Source organism: Nannobrachium achirus, assembly GCF_963921795.1.
Source record: "Nannobrachium achirus genome assembly, chromosome: 8".
Taxonomy (NCBI): domain Eukaryota; kingdom Metazoa; phylum Chordata; class Actinopteri; order Myctophiformes; family Myctophidae; genus Nannobrachium; species Nannobrachium achirus.
The window spans coordinates 12,781,066-12,796,223 of record NC_137817.1 but is presented as its reverse complement, the minus strand read 5'-3'; the positions used below and the strand labels follow the sequence as shown (position 1 = coordinate 12,796,223).

At 43.2% G+C, this 15,158-nt stretch overlaps 1 protein-coding gene across 1 annotated transcript in view; it reads right to left on the bottom strand.

The window, feature by feature from the left end:
- sptbn4b (spectrin, beta, non-erythrocytic 4b) overlaps window positions 1-15,158 on the bottom strand; it is a gene marked incomplete at its 5' end in the record, with an annotated part of 145,752 nt that overhangs the window by 58,643 nt on the left and 71,951 nt on the right. Inside the window, one exon of the mRNA XM_080731518.1 lies at window positions 1,892-2,041. Coding sequence (XP_080587644.1) covers window positions 1,892-2,041 — 150 coding nt within the window. The remainder of the gene's footprint in view (window positions 1-1,891; window positions 2,042-15,158) is intronic.

The following is a 15,158-nucleotide window of genomic DNA, read 5'->3' as shown; positions in this document are numbered from 1 at the left end:
ATCTCCCCTTATGTGTATTTGTAAGTTTGTTTTGTATGTACGGTATGTAATGTGCTAGTCTTTTCTTGTTCATCTTTGTTTTTCGTGTTCTGCTGTAATGTCTGTGGACACACGTGGAAAATTCAATAAAAAAAGAGAAAAAGAAAATAGAATGTCCACTCTCTAAACCTCACTCCCAGTAGCATTTACTCGACACAGTATACATTACAATATACATATCACTGTTGTTGGGCAGATTAACATCAAACATCATCATACTACAGCGTCACAAGAAAGCACCAAAAGTAGCAGATCTACAAGCTTGAAACGTGGCACGAAGCGATGTGTTTTGAGCTTGTAGATCTGAATTATATCATTAAGATCCTGATGAAGAACGGTCATCAGGAAATGAAGATAAAAAGAAAGATAAATATATAAACCTTTCTGGTTAAAATGTGGGCAAAGTAAAGCTTGACCTATATTCAAAATCACCAGACATTTGTGCTCTGATATTCTGCCTGATATTGAGCCATCCCACACACATCTTAAGAGAGCAGGAAGTAAATCTGCTTGGCTCTTGTCATAGAAATATTGTGAATACAGTTCCTCCAATCTGTCTTTGAGCCATCTGGAACACCCCAAAAAAATTGTGACACAAGACACAGCAGTGGAAACGCGTCCACTCGCTATGGGACTGCTGGAAAAGCTTATAAAAATGCAACAAGAGCAAGTGTCCTGTATGATGTCTCAAGTAAGACCAACCATGAGAGCAGAGAGCTACAACGACAGGTGAGATGATATATTCTATTGTCGTACAGACGAGTCAACCAGGTAGCAATAGCTAGGAGGACCGGTGGCCAGCCCAACAACTACAATCTCACTATTAATTTACCAAATAAATGTCTGTCTGTCCGCTGTCCACCCGTCTGTCTGCATGCTGACATCACTGATACTAAACAGTGTCGCCACCATGGTAACAATGCCCAACTGACATCAACAAATCCCAACTTCCGACGTAAAAAAGACTGTAAAAGGACCTATTTGGGATGCTCCTTTTAGGCAGGGTGTTTAACTGTACTTGTACCGTACTACATGTTTTTATTGTATTGACTATACTTGTACTGTTCTCCATTTTTGTCTAATAAAATACTCAATCAATTTTTGTCTAATAAAATACTCAATCAATCAATCAATCAACTCAACGTCACTGACTGACATCATTACAGTGCCCAAATTTGGAGATGACATCACAGACTGACCTGGAATTGGAACACCATATATGGGCGTACCAGCCAGACAGACGGATACAACGGGTATTGTACAACATACTGGACATCGATGGTGACTATTCTGCGCAACAGGCACCCGTCTGGGTTCTCCAACATTACTTCTGAGACTCCTACATTCAATCCCTCATCGCACAGGACTAGTAGTAGTTAGATAAACAGTTTTATCCGTCTGTAAAAAGTGCCCTCTCCAGACCATGAATGCAGTTTTTACTATGGTGAAAAACGCAAATGCCCTCCTTTCCATCTCATACATGAAGGCAGCATTCAAGAGAATTGCCTTGTCCAAACTCTCCTGAACTTGAATGCAGCATCTTATATTGAAATAATTGCCCTCACTGTGTAGAAACCCATGCCGTTACGCCACATATCCAGTATTCACTTGATTATGCTTAGTTTAGTGAGGTATCAACTCAAGTACCGAAAATAGCCGACCTCCAAGCTCAGCGTGACGCGTTGTGAGCTTGGAGGTTTGCTATTTTCAATATTTTCACCAAACGCCCTTTTAGAGATTTCAGCCCCTACTTCTCTAACATTCTCTGCAGGTCCTGTAAATCACCATTGTGCCTGCCTGAAATGTGACAGTAAACAAGGAAGAAAAGTATATATTTTTTTACAGCGCTCACCTTCTCGATCTTGTCCAGCCACTCTTTGTTCTGGGCCAGCTCGGCCATGAAGGCCTGGTGCTTCAGCCATTTCTTATGGAGCTTCTGGGTCTCGTCTCGGCTGCTGATGTCTCTCGCCATCAGCATCTTCTCACACACCCAGTCCCCAAGCTGTGGAGAGAGAGAGAGAGAGAGAGAGAGAGAGAGAGACAGAGAGAGACACAGAGAGAGAGAGAGACAGACAGACAGACAGACAGACAGACAGACAGACAGACAGACAGACAGACAGACAGAGAGAGAGAATATTGGATGAGTACACACACTGTAGATAATTGAATGCAATTCTTTTTGTGAGGATAAAAACAAACACACACACACACACACACACACACACACACACACACACACACACACACACACACACACACACGTAAACAGACTCATCCCCTATTTCAACAATATTGAACAACAACAACAAGATTCCCACAGTGTTATATTGCAATAAATTTGTAAAATGCAATAAAATGGGATAATTTCCCTTATGCTATGAAGATTAGCACACACAGGGAAATACAAGGTCAAACACACAGGCATGAATATTTAATGACACACAGCAGGCACATGTATCCAGACACACGTGTACCAACAAATCCGGAAACAGGGATTCGCATGTCACATCATACACACACGCGCACGCACGCACGCACACAAACACACACACAGACACACAGACACACACACACACACACACACACACACACACACACAGAAACCAATTCAGTGTAAACAACACGGAACGCAGCCCACATCACTCAACAAACACACCACCAGCCTCCAATGTATGGCAAATCACTAAAATCAATTGACACATCATGTACAAATAAAGCATCTATGATCACCCCCCCCACACGCGCGCACGCGCACGGGCACACACACACACTCACACACACACACAAACACACAAACACACACACACACACACACACACACACACACACACACACACACACACAGCTACAAATGTAGTGGACACCTTTCTACAGAGCCACACATCACATCCCTCTACCAGCAGCACCATCCTCCACACACCTACACAGTATAAAACGTGCACCCGAACGGTCCATTTCTCACTCTCAGAGAGCAATGATGAACACATCTCTTTACACACCTATGATCTCCATCGCCCCCACACAACAACACCCCGCCAAAAAAAACTCCTGGAACCCTCCTAAACGTCCCCTGGCTCGTGACGGCGTCGGTGAAATGTGCTCCGTTCAGCGGCACACGGCGTCTAGAAGAGGGAAGAGCAGCCTGCAGGGTTGTGGCTGCTGCAGGCAGCCTCTGTCGTCCGCATCCTCCACCGGAGCTACAGTACAGCCCAGCCAGCCTCCCAAACACTTAAACGCAACGCGATGCACAAAAGCAACGAGGAAAAAAAAGAAAACACAAGCCTGCAGGAAATAGGGCAGTGAACACACTCCACTCCACCGCAATGACAGGGCAAGAGGCAACCGAGGGATGTCTTCTGCTTTTGCTCCAGGGATTGGAAAGCCACACACACGCTGCAAGGTGCCTAAACACACCGTGGAGGTATTGATGGAGAGAGAGAGAGAAAGAATGAGGAGGCTGCCGAGGTGAAAACAGCAACAGTAATGGCACTGACTGACTGAGAGCGTGGATGGAGGCTACAGGCGCTCTCTCTCTCCTCTGCTCTCCTCGCCACTGCTGTTAGAGCCGTGTTGCCGAGGACTCGCTAAGCTCTGCCCACTGAGAGAGCTAGGGGAAGGGAGAGACGGGAAGGTGTGTGTGCCTGTGTGTGTGTGTGTGTGGGGGGGGGGGGGGGGGGGGGGGGGGATGGAGGAGGGGAGGGGAGGGGAGGGGCTGATAAGTGAGTGAGGGAGGGGGGGTAATGAGGACAATCTATGAGAGGAGAAATAAAAGGAGGATGGAAAAAATGGGGAACATATTTTTTTTTCTTCTTCCAAAACAATAAAACGGCAGAGCAGAGCAGAGGGAGGAGGGGTGCGCATGTGTGTGTGTGTGTGTGTGTGTGTGTGTGTGTGTGTGTGTGTGTGTGTGTGTATGTGTGTGCACAGCACGCGTACGCGTACGCGTGCGGCGTCCCCTCCCCTCTCCTACCGCCATCATGATGACGCCTCGTTCCAAAACCTTCCCCCCTCCAAGGTCCCCTCTCCTCCTCCTCGAGCAGGAGAGGAGAGGAGAGAGAGAGAGGGGAGGGGAAGGAGGATTAAGGATTTGGGGGATGGAGGGAGATGGGGACAGAGGCGTCACTTGGGTATGGCAACGGTATGGCAGCTGCCATACCTTGACTACAGGAGAAAAAAATGAAATTTGTCATGTCTGTCGCTGAGGTATGGCAACATGACTGGTGTCTTGCACGCGCACCAGTCAGTCATGTTGCCATACCTTGAGCTGACGCCACTGTGGGGGGGGGGGGGAGGGGGGCAGTGCTTGCAGGCTGACTGCTGGTCACAGGCTCAGAGCTAGTGATGCTGCTCTTAAAACCACATTAACCCTCGTGTCCCTGTTTTGGTAAAGTCATAAGTGAAATCTAAAAAAAGAAAGAATTGCAAAAAAAAAAAAAAATCTTACATTTTCAGTAATAAAATAATAAAATACAATTGCATGCAACAGCAGAAAGAGCCGGTCTATCTGTATCAGGTGGGGCTACTGTATTTCCGCTGCTCGTCATATGACACAGTATACTGTATATCGTCGTTGTCGGGTGAAAACCTTGTATGTCCAAAACCGTTCGTTTTGCATTTATCATTTTAAGAACGATTCAAACTAGTGAAAACAGCTGATCTACAAGCACACAACGCCTGTGTGCTTGTAGATCTGCTGTTTTCACTACTTTTGTGCGACGGCCTTGTACGATGAAGCGGGGCTTTGCTTTGCGAAAGAACGTACAAATTTGAAACTTGGAGATACGAGGTTTCCACCCGACAACAACGATATACTGTGTAGGACATCAGTGGTTAACAGGAGGGAGGGGGCGGGGTTTGATAGCATCAAAGCAGATGGATGGATGGATGGATGGATGGATGGATGGATGGGGTAGAGTGAGAGAAGACATGAACATCACCACAACAAAGGAGAGACAAGCACACCACACACACACACCTCTCCCCCCCAACCCTCTCTCTCTCCCCCGCTTTTCTCGCCCCCTTTCTATCCATCTCCTCTCTCTCTCTCTCTCTCTCTCTCTCTCTCTCTCTCTCTCTCTCTCTCTCTCTCTCTCTCTCTCCCCCCCCTCTCTCTCTCTCTCTCCCTCCCTCCCTGCAGTACCAAAGGCAGCTGTATTCTCCATCTCCAGTCTGGCTGACGCTGCTGCAGTGGTGAAGCAGAGACACTGAGAGAGAGAGAGAGAGAGAGAGAGAGAGAGAGAGAGAGAGAGAGAGAGAGAGAGAGAGAGAGAGAGAGGGGGGGGGGGGGGGGGGGGGGGGGAGGGTTGGAGGGGGGGAATGAGAGAGGAAAGAGAAAGGAGAGAGAGATAGAGAAGGAGGGACTAAGTGTATAATGTGAGAAAGATGGAGGAAATGAATGAGTGACAAAGCGAGAGATTATGGAATGAATGAATCGGTACTGTACACCTCCCACACGCGCGCGCACACACACACACACACACACACACACACACACACACACACACACACACACACACACACACACACACACACACACACACACACACACACACACTTTTTTTACCCCCTGTAAATCAACTCCCTACTTGATCATACCACATTGTCACACAAAAGCATCAAAATTTGCAGATCTACAAGCTCAAAAATGTGAATCCTGAAAGGTAAAGGTTTTGGACATAATGAGGTTTCCACCCGGCAGTTAGTGGTGGTGTTACTTAAGTAAAAGTATAAACACTGCAATGTAGAAATACTCTGTTACGAGTAGAATTACGGTATTCAAAATTGACTTGAGTAAAAGTACAAAAGTATTGGTATCAAAATGTACTTGAAGTACCAAAAGTAGAAAGTACTCGCTATGCAGAATGTCCTATTTGAAGTTTTCGAATGTATACAAATCTTTTGAAAATAGCAGATCTACAAGCTCACAATGCGTCGCATCGCGACGCATTGTGAGCCTGTAGATCGTCTATTTTCAAATGGCTGAAATATATATAGGCTAGGGCTGGAGTGATTAATGCATGTGTTTTTATAATAATCCAAATCTACAAAGTAATTAGTAACTTAAGTTTCCAAATAAATGTAGTGGAGTTAAAGTACAATATTTGGATCCGAGATAGAGTAGAAGTAAAAGTTACTTTACACCAGGAGACCATAATGTACAGTACAGTACTACCTACATTTAACCTGACGTTCCTATTTTGGGAAAGTAATAAAAAAAAAACTAAAAAAAACAGAAAAATAAAATAACAGATCTACTGAACAAGCTCCCAAAGCGTTGTGAGCTTATTAGATCTTTGCCATTCATACTTTGCCAAGTATAGCGTTTATCTGGATGCGCTGACTAACAATGCATGCATATATACACATAATTACACACAGTCACACACAGTCACACATGTACCTACGGATATGTAAGAATACGCTGACACAAACACACACATGCACGTACACACACGCTGGGCTGGCTGTGACTGGCGAGGTCGGGTAGGGTCAGAGCGTGATCGCTCCCATGAGACTGTAAATTAATTGAATGACAGAGGGATGATCAGAGAGAAAGAGAGAGAGAGAGAGAGAGAGAGAGAGAGAGAGAGCGCGAATGATGAATGAATAGATAGGAGAAGACTGGAAGAGGGAAAACAAAGGAAGGACGGACAGACGGATGAGGCAAGAGAAGCAACGGGAGGGGAAGAGGAGTGGAGCAGAGAGAAAGAGGGAGGGACGGAAGAGGGAGGTCACCTAGAGTACCGTTTATAAACGTCTGGTACGGGTCCCCACCAAGGGTCCAAATTAACCCATACAGCAGGGGTTCCCAAACTTTTTGGTCTCAGGGTACCCCATAAATATATTATATATTTTTTAATCCGAGACACCCCAACATTATAATTTTTCACTCCCAGCACCTTATATTTATAACATATCGTCGTTGTTGGGTGGAAACCTTGTATGTTCAAAACCATTCGTTTTGTATTTATCATCTATAAAATGTACTAAACTAGTGAAAACAGCAGATCTACAAGCACATAACGCCCGTTTTGTGTGACAGTCTTGTATGATGAAGCAGGGCTTTACTTTACCAAAAGACGTATACATTTGAAACTTGGAGATACAAGGTTTCTGCCAGACAGTGACGATATTTTAGTGATTATGTTGCGAGGAAAATGTTGAGATAATAGGCATTTTGGTTAGAACTGACTGAAAATAACTTTGTACTTCAAGTTTAAAATGATACTTAATATTTTTTCAAGTGTCCAAATAAATTCCAAATATTATCAAATTATCTTACGGCACCCCAGGGTGCCCCGTCACCCACTTTGAAAACCCCTGCCATACAGGACTACAAGTCTCAGAGTGTCCAAATGGACCCCTATGGGTCTGTAACTCTCAGAGTGTACAAATGATGGACTGTTTGGAGGTATTTATTGTGCTCTTTTAAAGAGTCTAGTATAGGCGTGCCTCTGGCGGTCTGTCACAGCACACTAAATGTAGCTCGCTGTAGTAACAACTGTTGAGCACAGAACAACCTGTGGAAAGGATTCAGGTTACAGAACAAGTACTGTACTGTCATCTGTGATAAACTGTCTGAGACCAGCCCCCGGTTGACTGATGGACAGAGTGGCCTGCAATTATAATAGCTTTTGTGATCAAAGTTAAAATAAATACATTTTCAGGCTATATCAATGTTCTAGACGTGGTCCTAATATTTTTCACTCCATGACTGTCACTCGACAATATTGACTCATTATAAAGGTTGGTTGGTAAATAAATATCCCCTTTTTATTTCCTACGTTTTCTTTTTAGTAAATATAAAATAAAATAAAAAGTCAAAACATTTTTCAAAAGAAATTTAGCAAATCAAGGAATCAAGGAATTCCATGGATAAAAAAACGTTTCAATAAGTTGCAAAAATAGCTGATCTGTGAATTTCTCTTTTGGGTCTCGAGCTTAAAGTGTGGGGAGAACCACTGGCCTAACCGACAGTGTGCAAATATGCAAACATTTAATCTTTGAAACCATTAACAAAATAGATAATAAGCAGTAAGGTTCAATCATTGTGTTTCCACATCATGCTTTATTTAGAGTCAATATTAATTATGAAATCGTTCCGAGTGCTTCACACATTTGATGATCTGTGTCCTGTATCGTCTCTGTCGGCTGGAAACCTCATATGTCCAAAACAGTTACTTTTCAGGATGCAAATTCAGAAATAGCGAAAGTAGCACATCTACAAGCTCAAAACGCAATGCATTTCTTTCATGCTTGTAGAACTGCTACTTCTGATGAAAAATGTTTTGATTATTTGTGTGATGCTGTAGTACAGTGGTCAGCAACCTTTTTGAATGAAGTGCCATGTTTTTATTTTCTAGAATAGTCAGTTGTGCCATGTCAACATAAACTTTAATGAGATGCCATCAAACATTTCCCGACATATTTTGATTGTCAGGATTTTAGACCAGGGGTGCATGGGCAACTTTGATGATGGCGAGGGCCACTATATTTCCACCTTCACTCCAGAGGGCCACATTGCATATCGCTATGTCCTCCTTTGTCATTCTAGTATCTCAAACAAAAGAAGCAAAAAGCAGATCTACAAGCTCAAAACGCATCGCAGATCTGCTATTTTTTGCTTCTTTTGAATTGGAATCCTGAATACCGGTAGTTTTTTTTTCTTTTTTAATTGGAATCCTGAAATGTAACATTTTGATTTAATTTCAAACATATTTAGTGATATACTCATGTTAACTTTATGAACCTAAATACAAATACATTGGACATAAAAAAATACTATACTAGTCATTAAGCTACTAATATAGACTGACGGAATTAAAGCAGGTCATGTTTGGAATTGTAACAGCTGAAATATAATAATATATCAGTATTCCGGTATTAACCTGAGGGCCGCATGAAGTGAAGGTGGGGGCCGCATGTGGCCCCTGGGCCGCCAGTTGACCATGTATGATCTATTCTAGACTGATGATCTAGACTCAGAGCAATAACCCACCTCTCTCCCCGACTCCCTCCCCAGTCAGAGTTCAGAATTGTAATGAATGTAGAATTATGTGCAGGAGGAAATTTGCTGCAAATTAGGTGACTTAATTGAATTGACCACGTTTAAAACAACATTTGATTTTAAAATAAAAATCCTCTCTCGCACACTTCTGCCAGTGTGCCAATGTTGGCACCCGTGCCTAAGGTTGCCCTCCCCTGCTGTAGTATGATCAAGTAGGGAGTTCATTTATGAAGAAAAGAAATATATATGGCAATGTGGTTGGTTTGGTAGGAGGTAAACTGAAGTACACAAAATGAGGACACGTGGTTTTACTGGAACTCAGAAAAAGAACACCCCCGTCTACTGGCATCTCAATGGCTTGAAAAAAAGAACTGTCGCAGTGACACTGCCCTGTTTTGGACCACACACACTCACACGCCCCCCGCACACACACACACACACACACACACACACACACACACATACAGTACACACCTACTGCCCACACAGATCTACAGTGCATTAAGGAGGTACAGGTGAAGATGCTCCTGCACACACACATACAGTACCGTACACACACACACACACACACACACACACACACACACACACACACACACACACACACACACACACACACACACACACACACACACACACACACACACACACAGCAACATACACAGAGTAATATACATACACACACTATTCCTCTTTGAATTAGTGATGAGGAGCTGTGCTGGTGAATTATTCAGCAGAAGCCAAAGAGAGAAAGTTGATGAAACTAAATATGGCTGGAGGCTGTGCGGTGACTTGGCAGGCAGAGGCAGCAGGGCAGGGCAGAGGAGAGGAGAGACCACCAACCGTCCACTGTGCAACCCAGAGGAGAGACCACCCCCGTCCACTGTGCAACCCAGCCAGGCAGGCCTGTTCGCACAGCTGCAGAAGAAGCTTTGCAAAAGAGCTTTGAAAACAGCACGCACACACACAAACACATGCGCGTGGGCGTATATAATATCGTTGCTGTTGGGCAGAGACATTATTCTAACTTTTCGTAAAGTAATGTCCTACTTGATGCCCTACACTGCCTACAGTGTCACACAGAAGCATCAAAAGTAGCAGATCCGCAAGCTTGAAACGCGGCACGAAGAGCTTAAACATTGTTCAATATATCATGAGTTACTTGACTGAATTCAAATTCTTAAATAGCAAAAGTAGCTGATGTACAAGTTGTACATCAGCTACTTTTGCTATTTAAGAATTTTAATTCAGTCAGGTAACTCATGATATATTGAACAATGTTTATTATTAATGAGTATACAGGTGTGAATGTCACATTTAATTTGGCATTTGGCTCTGCTACATTTTCTCCCTGCTCAGCAGCAAGAAGCACAGAAGAACATCATTAACCATAATGAGCAGGGAGATATATAGATATATAAACGACCCCCCCATGGGGAACAGAATTAGCAGAGCCTACTGGTGGTGCTGGGGAGGCGGTGGGGGCAAGCAAACACAAGCAACAGTCCAGGCAAGAGCAGCAGGGAGAATGACAGACTGGGCGGGCTTAAGTAGTTGGCAAATGATCAGCTGACTGCGACGTCGGCCAATGACGTAGGGTCTGGCATAATAGTGTGTATTAGTGTCCTTATACAACTGCAATGCAATGTAACCTCTCGAGTATACCTGCCTGAACTAACTTTGCAGGCTACGTATCATTCCTGAAAAGTAACAGTTTTGTACATACTGTATGAGGTTTTTAACCCGACCCGACAGACAATATACTTCCTGCAACCGAGTGTGGATGACCCACTACTTGCTACTTAATGCCAGTTAAAGGACGACTTCACAACTTTACAACCTACCGGTATCTTCATATAATTGGTCCTCACTAATGTTCACGATAAAATAGCACACATTTTTCAACGTCACCACCCACTGCACTGACTACACTGAGCACACACCCGGTGTGCATTTCCAAACGCACCCATTGACTGCTTTGAGGTTTTCATTGACCGTCCATCTAACCTTATAGCCAGAACACAAACATGGTCTTCCTACAAGCATCATAACACGGTAACATTTTTGATTGGAATTACACCACAGAGCAGTCTCTTACATATCAAATGCATGGTGAGGATAGTTATAGTGATAAGTAACTGAAAACTGTGGCTTTTTGGACAAGATTCTTCCTGGTGATTTGGTTTTAGCTGCCCGGGACTTTAATATTCATGCCACATTAGGTTGCATGATGGCTCAGTTACAAATTCCAGCATTTACTTGGGGAAGTCACAGTTAGCTCCTGTTGACTTGGAGACCACAAGGAAAATTGCTAAAGTTAGGATTCATGTTGAGCAGGGATGTAGTGGGGGGGGGGGGGGGGGAACGCGGGGGTACGGAGTGCCCACACTTCTCTCAAGTCAAGTCAGTTGATATTATATTTTCAAGTCGTTCTGACCCATGCAGCAATTGGTTGAAATAGGCTCGCCAGCCGTGCTGAAATGAGCATGACTAACAGCAGATGGTAATATAAGATTTGAAAATGGAAATATCAGTTGTGGAGCTATTTTGCATGGGAAGTTTGGCTGATGATCCGGTCATCAAATTATTGGTTGAGAACCACTGGTCTAAGGCTATTTCTGCCGCCGTGCAGACCCGTTTTAAGCCAGCGAAAACGTTATGTGCACGCGCACGGACGCACGTGCATGTGCGTGCACGCGCATTGACGCGCGTGGGGAGTGCCCACACTTCCAAATTTAGCACTACAACACTGATGTTGAGCATGTGATCGGTTCCGTGGGGGGGATATTGCCAATTGAATTCTTATCCTGCAAGGATAGTGATGGTCATTGTACCATAGACAAGATTGCGCTGGTCTGTTGTGCTCTGGTGAACCTTTGCCCAACAATTGTTGGAAGAAAGACTATTTCTATAGCCTAAAGCAGGGGTCTTCAACGTTTTCAGGCTAAGGACCCCTTAGTTGAGAGAGAGATGAAGCAGGGACCCCCACAACCTTTTCATAGTTTCATCATTTGACAGCACAATCATCAGTGTATTTTGGATTCATATCAATTTGTGTTACGTAGATATTCAACCACTTGAGCTGTCATCTCTGACAAGGCGCTACAATCACCTTGCGTGATATTTTATTCAAAATCATGCCAAGCTGTTTGTTGATCTTTCAACATTGTTCACTGCAGGTTAAGCCATGGGAATTAAGGAATGCACACACAGTCAACAACCAACCCATATAAACAAACATTATAGACTTGATTGAAGTTCTTGAACACCACCAAAGCCTTTTCAACTCCCAAAGTTGCATAACATGCGCATGGACGCACTATGTGTCACCACTCGACCAGTGAGTAGTTTCATTGCTGGCCAAATGAATCTATCAATCTTATGAAATGATTGCTCAGACCTGACTTTTAGACTATATTAAGGCATACAAGCCCCAAATCAATTATAAAAAAGGACATGTGTTGGCATGAAACATGATGCAACAGAAACACCTTGTTGTGAAAGCAATATGCGCACATGCAGACACAGCCTGAGCGATTATAGTCCAATATAATGATTTCCCTTATGCAAGATGAGCTTACATTAAGGTATAGCCTGCTACTCCTTTACAATCAATTTGTTTTCAGTCCCAACTATGCAGTAGGCCTAATACTTTAACTGTTGCTATCGGCTATACGTTTGTGCACCTGCTTGTAATTCATGCATTAAAATGATTATGTCCGGTATTTTAATCAGATGTCCGGAAATTTTTTAACTGCCGGTCATGGTGACTGGCAATTTAAAATCCGATAGAGGGAAGTCTGATCATGCCAAGCTGTTTGTTGATCTTTCAACATTGTTCACTGCAGGTTAAGCCATGGGAATTAAGGAATGCACGCACGGTCAACAACCAACCCATATAGGCCTAAACAAACATAGACTTGATTGAATTTCTTGAACACCACCAAAGCCTTTTCAACTCTCCCAAAGTTGCATAACATGCGCATGGACGCACTCACCACTCGATAGGTGAATAGTTGATTCAGGTGTATGGGGAAGATGGGCTCAGTGGGTAGAGAAGGCCTCTTATGGGCGGGTGGATATCACTGCAAAACCGTCAGAACCATGTCTACTGTAGGTCCTTAGCGGTATCTAAGTCTGTTTCTCGGTACAAAATGCAGCTGCCAACACAAAAAAATGCCCATATCACTTCTGTCAGGGCAACTCTCCACTGGCCTTGTGTTGTTTTTAGAATAGATTTTACCTTTACTAGCTTTTAAGGCCTAAAATGTTCTTGCCCCTCGTACATTACGGACCTGGTGCCTCCCTATAATCCACCCCGTAGCCTGAGATCCTCTGAGGAGGCCCTCCTCGATGCCCCCCAAAACACACAGAGTAGCAAAGGGTACAATAGGCTATGTAATGACCTACCCTTGAGAATCAAGTAGCAAATAGATCACAAGCACAACCAAACCAATCCGGTAACACTCTTGAATGTTTATGCATTGCTGCACTAGATGGCAAACATCTTTCTTTGCATCCACAGAAGCGCTGTGTGTGAATCTCCTCCTCGTTAAGTCTCCCAAGTGAAGCCTATACAGTACAGTACAGTACTATACAGTACTTTGTCATATGACGTGTGTTGTATGCCAAAAATAGCTGATCTGTAAGCTCACAACGCGTCGCATCCACAAGACAGTGTGAGCTTGTAGATCAGCTATTTTAAGTACAAAATGTAAAGATCGCAGGCAGTGCTCTCTTTGAGATTACTGACGCAATCGGACGCTGCATGCATGATTTGAGGCATTTTGTTCCAAAAATGTGTTATGCAAACATTGACCCGCTGGTGGTGCTATAACAGGCCAATGTGAGAAGGGTGGCATCTTGACCTAGTGGGAATGTGCTTGCAAGATTTCACACATCGCAAGCTGTGTTCATGATTTGAGGTGTTTTTGGCCACTTTATCGCTGCTTGCAGCTATATTTATTATTATTATTATTATTATTTAAAAAAAAATGTGCACTTCATAGGCATGTTAGATAAAGGTCCTTAGATTGTGTGTAGAATGTTTCATGCAAATTGTTCAAAAATCCCAGGCTAAAAACGGGTTTAAGCATTTTACAAACTGCTCAAAATTATATAGCGCCCCCCCCCCCTTTGACCATTTGGGGTAAGATTGGTTTCAGTGATATTTGAACTAACCCTCTACACTTTGCGTGTATGTTTTAGAGGCAGAAGAATAATTTGCATAAAACTGCAATATTCATTGAATTATTAAAAAAGAATGTTTCAATTTAAAAGAAATCCGATCAGACAGATCTTTAGATATCGGTCCAAAGTTCAAAAAAGTTCAGTGCGCGATACGCGAAAATCCCAGGATAAAAACGGGTTTAAGCGTTTTACAAACTGCTCAAAATGGCGGAAAATCTAAGGGCGGAGCTTACTTAACAAAAACACAGATGTCTTCCACTTGAGTCAAGGCACGCGTGTAAGCAAGTTGCAGGTCTTCAAACAAAACGAGGCATGACTTATGCCTGTTTAAAGTTTGTATTTTCAAACGCTTCGTATAGCACCCCCTTTGGTCGATTGGAATAAGATTGGTTTCAGTGATATTTGGACTAACCCTCTACATCTTTGCCAAATGCCATGAACGCGTGACTTTGCATGTATGATTTAGAGGCAGAAGAATAATTTGCATAAAACCGCAATATTCATTGAATATTAAAAAATAATTATTTAACGTACAAACTTCTCACAACATAGCTGTGTAGATATATGTACGGTTTTTACTAAACTGCCTACAAATAATTTAATAAACTCCCACCGCACGGGGTATCATTGCTGATGATAACAGTGTCTTTACTCAACTTTGCCTTTGAATAGGATTTATTCACACTCACACACAGTATGCTACCTAAACCTATACTTTTGTACAGTAACCGTTAGCCACCCAGTCAGTTGTAGCAGTAACAGATGTAGGTAATCGACTATACAGGACAAAACAGAAACAAAATACAATCTTAATGCCACAGGCATAACAACAACTGTATCATGAAACATAAATGTACATATTTGTGGTTGCAAACATAAGATTAAACACTTTTTATATAAACAAGACTATCGCTCACCAGCT